At 31.8% G+C, this 11,741-nt stretch overlaps 1 protein-coding gene across 1 annotated transcript; it reads left to right on the top strand.

The window, feature by feature from the left end:
- Positions 1 to 639: 639 nt before the first annotated feature.
- LOC129285002 (cytochrome b561 and DOMON domain-containing protein At4g17280-like) lies at positions 640 to 1,529 on the top strand. Its single transcript, XM_054920533.1, has one exon. It carries the CDS (start codon positions 765 to 767, stop codon positions 1,332 to 1,334), a length of 570 nt encoding a protein of 189 aa, XP_054776508.1. The 5' UTR covers positions 640 to 764; the 3' UTR covers positions 1,335 to 1,529.
- The last annotated feature ends 10,212 nt before the right edge of the window (positions 1,530 to 11,741 follow it).

The following is an 11,741-nucleotide window of genomic DNA, read 5'->3' as shown; positions in this document are numbered from 1 at the left end:
ATATTTATATTTTTTAAAAAAAGAGTACAAGGAAAAAGTTCAAACATAAGATAAGTAGCACTTGTAAAAAAATAAATTTAATTTTTAAGACATTTAAACATATTATCAATTATCAATGCATAAACAAGTGTAACAAAGATGATAGTAGTCTAAGTTTTTTAAATATCATTTTATGGTTTGATTTTTGAAGATATATATAAAAAAAATTAAAAAGAACAATTTTTTAAATAACACTCCAATTTTTCAAGCAATAAGTTTCACGATGATTGGCTATGGATATACCTTAAAACCTTTTTTTTTTTAAAAAAAGAACATAAATAGCTTTCTCAACCTTCGAGGCGGACGTAGTTATTTCTTCCATGTTCGTGGGATAGAGTCCAAATTTGGTTGTGGCGTGCTGCAATGAGAGGGTCACAGGTAAATACCAGACTTACTCTTCCACGAGATTGCTCCCTTTGTCACGTTTTGACCTCCTCGCCAAAAGAATATATAAAAAAAATTCTCAAACATTTTATCGTCATAAATTTCTTCAACTTAAGACTCACAATAAAGGTTAAAGTTCTCTGAACCCGGGCCCAAGCTCCCTATAAAATCCCCTCCTATTTGCCTCACTCAAAAATCTCCAAATTCAGACTCAAAAGTATTCCCGTCACAAACGGACACACACCCATTATTGCTTCCTCTGCATTCTCACAAACCCATTTAGAATTTTCCAAATCTCTTCCAAAGTTGAAATCTTTCCTTTCATTCGGAAGATCAAAATCATGGAAACCATGTTGAAGCTCGTGTTAGGCTTCTCTGCTCTGACCTCTCTGTTTCTCACATCCTCTGCTCAAAACTGCAATAACTATACCTTCAATAGCAGCAGAGTCTTCTCCAACTGTCGCGATCTTCCCTACCTGAACTCTCACCTCCATTGGACCTTCAACCAGTCCACGGGTCAGCTCGATGTCGCTTACCGGCACGACGGGATCAACTCCACCAACAGATGGGTTGCCTGGGCCCTCAACCCCGCAGGCAGCTTGGCCTCCGCCATGCCCGGAGCTCAAGCTCTGGTGGCTATACTACAAAATGGGACCGTTAGGGCGTATACCTCGCCAATCTCCGGCTATAGCACCGCATTGCAGCCTGGGAATCTGAGTTTTCCGGTGTCGGGTTTGACGGCGACGTATCTGAACAGCGAGGTTATCATGTTCGCTACTCTCAGTCTTAACAGAAACGTCAGTTCTATGGTTCACGCATGGCAGGAAGGAAGTGTCTCTGGTTCCACTCCTCAGGCTCATGCTATGAATTCTGTAAATGTCAACGCCAAAGAGACCTTGAATCTTGTTTGATTCAGTTATTACTTAATGATGCCACATGCTTACAGATACAGTATCTTCGTACGTCGACATGTCATTTGATTTTGAAACCGTCGTCGTACGTATTTTTAGTGATTTTTAATTAACCCAATCCCGTAGTATGTACTGTGATAAATAAAATGGCTAGAAAATAAAATAAAGTTATGAGTTTATGATATCAACATGTTGAAATTAACCATTTTATTCGACGAATGATGAAACAGAATAGAAACGTGTCAGTTTGTAGAAATAGACTGAATAAAAATTTATTAATTGATTGAACACCATCCGATTCATATGTGAAATCATACAAGACTTTGATTAATCTAAATTTTAGTCGGCTATGACCTCAAACAAAGGTAATTATTTCAAAATAGGTTTTTTAGTTCCACATGAAAATAAACTTGAGAGTCAAAGACCTCCTATTGTATGTTCATATTTGTTGTTGTTTAAAGTGATATGGATTGGGAATTTTTTAATTTATGTAGAATAAATAATCACTAACATTGGTATTATCATTTAATTTTCTCATTTGATAGATGAAAATGATAATAGATTTAAAAGTGTAACAATTAACAGAAAAAAAGATATAGGGCGTGTTTGATGAATTTGTAGATGTAAGCTTACATATTTAACGAGGGTAATAGTTAAAAAAACAAAGCTAATCAAGCTTTAAAGTTTAAATTTCCAAAACAAAAATGTTTGTCTACCAAACAAAAAGTGTAAAATAACAACAGACAAGATGAAACAGAGGGAACACGTGAGTTCATGATGATAACGCTGCTTTCGATTGAAGCCTTGCTCATGGTTGTGCACACGTGAGAGAAAATCACGGGCCGCCATAGAGTTTAAAAGAGCCCACTACTTGAGGCCCGTGGGTGAAGGCCCAATTTAATGTAAATTAATGGATATTGATTACTTGATTTTCCAACTCCCTCAATCGCCATCCATGGTGAATACTGAATAAAGAACTAACGCGCTTCAGCTCCAAAATAGTTATTTAAAAAATAAAATTTAAATACAAAAAATATTTACGTAAACTTGATTATTTAGTGCCAAATATATCGATAACTAAACGATAATTTGGAAAATGTTAATATGTTGATTTAGAATTAATATGTAGCCCCTGAATAAAGTGAGGAGGGGTTGTTGGTGGGGGTTAAATTTTAAAAAAAGACGCTATAGCTTGCAGGCTAGAATTTAAAAAAAAATACATATTTTTTAAAAAAGTCACGCAACCTTATGTTGTCGGAGCCGGCGTTAATGCTCTTTTTTTTTCATAAAAATAATTCTACTCTTTTAGAATAAATATTTTTAATATAAACAATTAAACAATATTATTTTTCTATTTTTTATTATTTATAGGTATTCTTCTATTAGTTAGGCAATCAAACATAAAACACTGTTAAACACTAAATGTAAGCACCTTTGCTTATAGGTATTTAAATTATCTTCTACTTTATTAGAAGGTAATACCTTCAAGTATCCATGAATAGAAATTAAAAATTAAAGAATCTGAATTCATTATCTTTTAGAAAATAAAGATTAGTATTTTAGTTGTTGCTCAAATTAAGATCTCTATCTCCTACAAAATTAGCATATAAATGACATTAACTTTCTTGATTGAATGACTGAGAAAATGTTAAGGTTGCGAAAACTGAAATTTTTAAAAAATTTAAGTGACGCAAGAGCAATATTTGGGAGAGGGCAAATGACAATTTTTTGGAAAAAAGTTAAGTGATCCAAGAGCAATATTTGTGCGAGGGCAAATGACAATTTTTTGGAGGCAGCAAGCGAAATTTTCCCCTTATTATATCTAAGAGATAGCATTGATTCTAGTGACGGCAGTTGCGCCCCTATCCCCCTGAACGTAGATCCGCCTGTGGCCGGCTCTTGTCTAGTACGCTACTCCCAAGTGCCCACAACATTCAACTACGCTTGCTGTAGATGTTGATGTTGCTGCTAACAATAATCCAAACATTCTTGGAAAACCTATTGGTGTCAGTACGAGCAGATTCTTTTTTTTTTTTTTTTGAATGAATGTGATATGGTCATATTTGACAGCTCAAATTTATGTGAATCAAAAGAAAAGTAGTTAATCTCATGATAAGGTGAGATTTAATGTGATGCTTTCATTGTTAAGTGCAAAGGCCTGCCCAAAAAAAAAAAAAAAAGCTGGGGCAACTAACGAGTCTTGAAGCTTAAAGCATGAAGTTCGTGGAAAACAATATTAAAAAGGAAGGGGTGGAGGTGGAGGTGGATGATGTTGGATGAAGCTTAAAAGGTAAACCAATGAAATGGAGATATGAAGCGATAAATTAGGAAGGGTCAATGGAGGGACTCTGTGTATTAGAATATCAGCTCACCTACCATTAACGTTAACATCCTCTCCTCCTCCCTTCCCTCTGCCCATTTTCTTTCTTCTATCTATAGCTGACATCTAATACAATCGCATCATATTTGAATATTATTGAGTTTAATTTGAGATCATTCATTTTAAAATATTTTTTGATCATTTACACATGCTTGTATCCAATATCTTATATTTAAACAGTAATAATCCTTTTTTATTAAGCCTAATGTTTGTTCGCAATGGTCCTTTTACCTATTCTCTAATGGTTGCTTTTATCTATTATTTCTGTTAATTAAACCATGAAGTCGGCACTAATAATGCTTATTTAAATTAATACACTCATCATTTTTGGACCAAATACTTAAACGCATGATATGACATGGCTTTTGCATTAATACGAGTTATGGTTCTTTGGATACTCTATGACGCGTGTTAATGCCACGTACCCTACCCCACCGTCCCACACGCTTCCAAGCTAGACGCCTTTTTGGCTTACTTCAACCATGACGACGTCTTCACCTCTTCTTCCTTTTTGTTACTATTCTAATTCTTCCTCTCTTTTTTAATTTTTATATATTTCTTTATCTCCACCGTCATCATTTTTTTTAAATTTTTATTCTCTCTTCCTTTTTTATTTTGTTAAACACGAAATCAAAACTCACTGTCTTTTCTTGTCTCCAATGTATCAAAGCTTTTATTTTTTGAGGGAAAAGCATGTTGACATATAGTATCATACGAGAAGCCATCGTCGTGCGTTTCTTTAAGATTTTATTTTGTGATTGATGATTAACCACAGCTAATTAAGCTTTCAAGCTTTCATTCACATGCGACGTTTCACAAATATGCTATATAATATCTCTACTGTTTTTTTTTTGGTAAATGATGCCCTGCCAGAAATTTAAATAAAAAAGATTTAAATATTTAACTTTATATAATAGATATATTTTCATATAATCAAATCAAAATAAGTGAACTTTAAAATGTTTAAAATATTAACATCAATAATTTGTCATCGAATAAATAATATTTAAAAAATTTGCATATCTTAATTTAATTAAAATAAGTATCTTAAATATATTGGAAAAGATACATAAGTTCTTCTTTTCAATAATAATTTTGAAGTTTTGCTAAAAAAAATAAAAATGTTGAAGATTTCTGGAATTGTTATAGTGATACGGATTATTCTGGAATAACCGAGCAAGTCAACTGTTTGTTTTAAATTTGATGGTTTCGTAATATTAGTGCATCCAGTTCAATTACAGAATAATACACACCAATAATCAATTAAATTGCTTACTTGTTTAATTAACCAATCCACAATCACTTTTATGCGAAGTCAACATTTGATTTGCCCGTCGTAACAATTTTTTTGCTCGTTTGTTATTATTCTTGACCCGAGACACACAAAATTTCCACCCAGACTTTTTCCGATTCTTCTATGAACTCGCGGTCTACAAGTTCATCAAATAATAATGATCGATTTAATTTTTCTTTCCGCATATATTGTGGCTGCCGTACGATTACAATGCACACCATGGAAAATAGATGGCTACTTAAGTTTATTAGGAGTATTATTTATTACGTAACAATGACATCATCCGATAGTTAGGCCCAAAAAAAAAGGCAAAGAAAAACAATGATATCACTCCTAATTAATTTTTCTAAACTTGAAACTGGAAGAATATAAATGAATTCAACTTTCTCCCATCATCCTCTGTCTTGCGTAACAGAAAATTATATAACATTTACTAGATTTTAAACGTCCATTTATGTATAGTTAGTGAAATAGCCAGAGAAAAAACTTCCAAGCTAATAGAAATCATGAATTAAAGTTTACACCCTCCAAACCACAATATACTATGTCATTTTAACTAATTTATAATTTACAAAAAATGTTTGTTGAAACCTTTATTTATTCCCTAAAAACAATTTCTAATAACACGAGTATGGTTTTTAAACATGAATCTTCTAAAAACAAGGAATAAAAAATAAGGATATAAATGAAAAAATATATAAAATTTATTTAAGACATTATATTTTGGGCCAAGGGTATTTTTAAAAAATGATTTATATTGTAGTTCGAAATGAGTGCTAATTAAAAAGCATAATAGTAATCCTCATCCTAAAAATTAACATAAGCACGTATGTAAGAACAGATAGACTTTGAGGAACTTCATGGAAAATCCCCAAAGGACTAAACAAAGACGTGTGAACACAGACAAGGGACAGGAGAAATCCATGAAAATTTTAATTTTAATTTAATTAAAAGGTTAATAGTAAGTTAAAGGCACACTCCTAAGCGCTTACGTTGACAAAGTAAACGCAAGGTTTAACAACCAAATTCCAAACTCTCTTTTGCAGTAAAATAAAATACTGCTAGCTAGTACTGGTAACCATATTTCACAGGTCAAGAAAACGAATTATTCATGGTTTCGTAATGTTTAATTAATTAATTCGTTCAAACTTGGGAACATTTTACACTAAATGAAATTAGTTGGAGGCTCGTGTCTATGCGTACGTATGTATATGACCAAAATTGTACAAGAGGACGACCAATGTAATTTTTCCTACATCACATATGAGAGTTTTTTTTTTTTTTTGGGGGGGGGGAGGGATGCCATATGAGAGATTTTTAATCACGACTGTCATGTCTTGTCGAGAAAACCGTACATGCTTAGAATTAAGCATTTGAGGGAGAATACAAACAAGGTACGTTTCTCTGTCTTACGTATACTATATTATATTTATATTATACAATAAAATCTTGAAATAATATTAAGATAATTCATGCACGTGGGTATGAGGAATTAAAAAAATTATAAGGAAAATTATAATTAAATCTTACACAAAAAATTAATTATTATAAAATTTATTAATAATTAAATTAAATTATATTAAAAATTAATTGTACTGTCAATATAATTTAATTTAATTATTAATATATTTTATAATAATTAAATTTTTATGTGATATTTTAATATAATTCTTTCAAAATTATATGTATCTTTTTCCTTGTCTGAACAAAATTATATGTATCCGACCCTATATGCGTACCGTAGTTATCGTACTATTCATTTAATATTTATAAAAACATGGAGGAATTAAACAAAAGGATTGTGATTTATAGTTGCTTCCATTTAAAAATATAAAAAATTTTTAACTGAATTTTACTTCTAATAAAATAATTATCTACTTGTAAATTAATTTAATCTTTTTATATTTACTCTTATTAAATACACTATAATAAATATAAAGTCACAAGAACACTTTAAAAAAATAATAATTATATTTTAAAATATTAAAAATATTAATATATTTAATTTTTTAAAAAATATTTTACATTTTTTAATAGGAATATATTTTATTCAAGGCATTTTAGTAATTTAGTTTCGAATGAATAGGGAAGGGGTGTAGTTTTGGCACGTGGAGAAGAGCCGGAAGGGAGGGACGGTGTTGGCGCGTATGGTGTGGAGGGCTGGAGGTGAAGTGAGAACCCGTCACGCGGGTCCCACCTGTTCGTTGGTCAAAGTGTTTGCAGCGATGTGGGCCCCCACCGCCACGCGCCGTATTAAAGACCCGCCAGTGCCGTTTTAAGTTTCAACCACCCGAACCCGTCCTGAACTCTCACGCGAATTTTAAACGCATTAAACAAAACGGCAACACAAGGCGCCAAGTTGTTTCCAACGAATAGTGTGAAATCGGAGGATACACGTACAGTTGAATTGATAAATTATTAAATTAATATCTTAATCAATTTGATTATAGTTTAATTATTAATTTTAAATTAATGTCTTGATGTGTTCAATAATTAGTCTGATATTTAATATCATGATTATCAATTGGACACTTGCTATCAACTATACACTTGTTCGTTGCCCCAGCTGTAATCATTTCATCCCAGTTGTTACAAAGAAATCACTTGGGTCGATTCCGAGCACTGGGTACTAAATAATTTTACATATATAAATTCTATCTCATGTTTTACAAAATATCTACATAATTTGCTTTCATTTTTAAATTCCATACAAGCCTCTGAAAATGTTGTAAAAAAACTGTCTTCAGGCTCATACAAGGAATATAAACACGCAGTAAAAGTTTTTTATAAAATGATAAAATTACTTTGAAATCTCTCTCATGCCATTCATTAAAATTGTCACTTACATACATACATATATATCACTATCCAGTTATAAAATGCACTATATTGACAATTTCAACCAGCAACATAAAATTTCAAAATAATTTTATCATTTCATAGAACTTTTATGCACTTAGATTTCTTGCATGGAATATAATAATAATTTCTCCAATGTCAGAACGCATAGGTACGGGTTGGCCTGAATCAGCATGACTTGTATGCCTGGACTAGTTAAGCAACTTGCAAACTAAAACTATCCAACATTATTGACCAGATCCTCTCACCAAAACTAAAACCCTGAATAGTTTAGTATTACTCATCACATCTTCATGCACGCATGACTCTTTCCTTCACTTCAATTCCATCTGTACTCTTTCAATTCAGAAATCCTTGAGTCCCTCAACACGTGTTTGTATAAATTTAATAATGATCCTGGATTCCATCAGCTTGTGTCATACAATCATATTGTATTTGTTAGTTTATAAACCAATACATTTGTTTTTCATCAGAATTGATCCAAATGACTTGTCTCCAGTTATTTCTTCAGCTAATTAATTTGATCTTTAAGTTATATATATATACCATTACACGTCAAGAATAATCTTGTTCCAACAATTCAAATAGAATCACAAAAAAATATGAAATCAAATAAACAAGGTTCATAAAAGCGTTACCAAGTTTGTGATCCATGTACATAACCTGAACAAGTTTCATCCATGTCTCACATACTTTTGATTAGAACATTCACGTCATATTTTTACCTTAATGCCTTGTTTGGTACAGAAAATTGTTTTTTGTAACAATGAAAGTGGAGGTGAAATATAAAAATATGTTTGGTATGTACATGAAAGTGAGATAAAAATTTTATTTAATATTGTATTTATATTTTAAAAAGATTAACATAGCCTTTAATTTTTTGTTTTAAAAAGCCATTGAACCACAGGACACACAAAGCAACTGGCGTGGGAATACGGCCATTGGAGAACCAAAAAACCATCATCCAAGAAGAAAATTTTAGGAAGAAAACAATATTCAATCAAAAAGCATTTACACATAAAATAATAAAATTAGATTTGCAACCCAAGTATGTCCGCAGCTTTTGCCTGGAATCACAATTTTCTCCGCTGAAGACGAAGATCTGCAAGCCAATCGATTTGCTGCACCCAAGCCGATTTGCTCACTTTTGAGCTCATTAATGCTTCTGATCCATTAGAGCTTTGAGCGTCACTATTGTTGGAGCAAGTATTCTGGTTATGCTCCGGTGCTCGTACAAAGTGGTGGTTGCGTGAAGGAAAAAGTTGTTGCTGGGCGAAGGATCGTATGCGTTGTTGGCCAAAGATGATGGAGAATCATTGCTCGTTGTTGTTGGCGAAGGGCCAATGTCATTGGTGGAGGGCCATCGTCCGTGTTTTGAAACTCGAGCCAAACATCAAACCAAAAAGGATAACGAGTCACAATTTTTATGATCTAACCGGCTAGACTAGTTAGACCAATGACATAAAAATTAAATAAAAGATAATATTTATATGCGCAACTATATAAATAAAATATTAATTTATCAATAGTGCTTAAAATTTTGACTCTACAAGTTAGATGCTTGGACTGTTGGAGTTAGAGATAGAGGCATGTTAATACAAGCTTGGGATCTCGAAGAAAAATACTAGAGCTGGAGGCATGTCGTCATGTCATAACTCACAAACTTTCGATCTCAATGTCAAAGGTTGGATCTCTAGAGTTGGAGGCAGAGATTCGATGAGAAGTTAGAAATTGAGCTTGAGTTATAAAGGAAAGATTAGAGATTAGAGATTACAAAAGAGAAAAAAATAAAGAATTAGTAATTAGAGAAGAGAAATTGTGAATCTAAATAATTTAACTTAAATTTCTTTTTTTTTTAAAATTTGGCTTTGAACCGGGTTGACTCGGCTTCGATTTCTGAGTCAAAGTCAATTTTCTCAAAGCTAGCAAGTTCAATTAGGGTCAAATGTCATATTGATTCAATTAGTTAAACCAAACTATTTTATTCAGTGGATGGCGGTCGAATCAATCAAACCGTCTGATCCGATTCAATTTCAACAATACTGGCCATCATCACTAGCCGAGGGCCATCACTGTCATTGTTAAAGGGCTGTCATTGCTCTCAATAACATGGTGAGGGAGGAAGAAGATAGGAATAATTAAGTTCAAGGAGGAGATGGAATGCAGTCTACCAGGTAAAAGCAAGGAATCCAATTCCATTGATTTTGATGGATTCGGGTTCCAAAGAGAATCAAGTTTCACGATATCAAACAAGTAAAAATATTAATTTTACTTTCACTTTCATTTCCCTCACCCTATTTCCTTGCTACCAAATGGACTCTAAAGGTATGAATGTAATGCTCTCAATTGCCAATTTTAAATTTTTTATTAATTATCATTGCGTTGATGATGTCTAAATTTATAAAATCCAACGATAATAAATATATTAACAAATATATAAGAATGAAAAAAATTCCCCGGTCGAAAGGGTTTTAATGCGGCGTAGGGCGATCAAATCAGGAACCTCAAGATTTCAAAGATACGGCGCCACAATTAGGGCTAAATTTCTTCAAAGGGAAATAATTCAGATTGACTTAACAATATAATGAGATGCGAATTAAAAAGAACATTGACGTGTGTGAGGCGAAAAGATGAAGAGTCAAGCCCCTGTGACCTAATCACACGCCAAATGGAACTCAACGCTCGACATTTGGCACAAATTAGAGGGTGTTTGGTTAAACTAGCTACCACATTTCTCATCTTCTTTTGAATTTCCAAATCAATCTTTTAAAAAGTTTGAAAATTGTTTAAGGGACTGTCTTCTTACAAGCGGTACTCTCTCTCTATATTTTTTTAAAAATTAAACCCTAAAATGATATTTAGGTACTCGAATCACTATTATTTGCATCACACTTGTTTAACAAATTTCTCATCATTTATTCCTTCATCTTCATACTCATTTTTTTTAAATTATGATTGTTTAATCGGTTTATGAATTGCATATGGAAGACTTGCATTTTTAAAAATTTAAGAAATTTTTGTTGTTTTTTTAATGTGATAATAATTTATGTAAATATTGTTAATAATATGGTCTTAAAATACTCAAATCTGAATTTTGTAAATTATAAGCCCTTGAGTATAAATTTGTCTTTTATCAATAATAAGTAATGTCATAAACGAGAATCTTTGGATTAATTATAATGGTTGATGATAATGCCATCATAATGATTAGTATCTTTGTCATTTCAATTTTGGATGGAATCCTTTGGATACTCTTTCATGTTTTATACGCTCACATTACTTATGTACTATCTTTGAACAGTACTTATGTACTATCTTTGAACATTGACTACGCATCTATATTTTAATGTCCAAATATTATTGTAGTAGCCTATGATCATCAAAATTAAGTTTGCTACTTCTTATTTTTAGAAGACAAGTTTCCGATTTTGTAGTGCACTTTTAAATGAATAATGTGATTTTCTGGAAATTTAATTATACATGTTAATTCTGTTTTTTCGGGAACAAGTGGATGGATGAAAAAAAAAAATCATATTTTGAGAGTAACTGTTTGTTTATCCACTGAAGACCTCTTGTTCTTCAGTCCAGTTTAGACTAAAAAAGGATGATCTGGAATAAATTCACTGGATTGGATTTAAATGACTTCATCTGAATATACCTTTTATTTCCTTCGCTCATACTCATGCAATTCATCATACAAACTAGAATATAATCTAAATTAACAATTTCCATGCCATTAAAGTAATTGAACATGTTCGACATATAAAATAGAATAAAAAACAATAAAAATAAATTTTAAAACTAATCATCAACACCAAAATAAAATGTAAAATCTCATTTATACTCTCTCTATAGTAATACTAATTTGATTTTA

The sequence above is a fragment of the Prosopis cineraria genome, unplaced genomic scaffold (genome assembly GCF_029017545.1).
Source record: "Prosopis cineraria cultivar Desert tree isolate PC_DT_omini unplaced genomic scaffold, ASM2901754v1 PC11, whole genome shotgun sequence".
NCBI classification, from domain to species: Eukaryota; Viridiplantae; Streptophyta; class Magnoliopsida; order Fabales; family Fabaceae; genus Prosopis; species Prosopis cineraria.
Note: the sequence above shows the minus strand (reverse complement) of the source record. Positions and strands in the feature narration are given on the sequence as shown.

What these genes read in the sequence shown, in the direction of transcription:
- LOC129285002 (XM_054920533.1), top strand. Translation starts at nt 765, where the DNA reads ATGGAAACCATGTTGAAGCTCGTGTTAGGCTTCTCTGCTCTGACCTCT.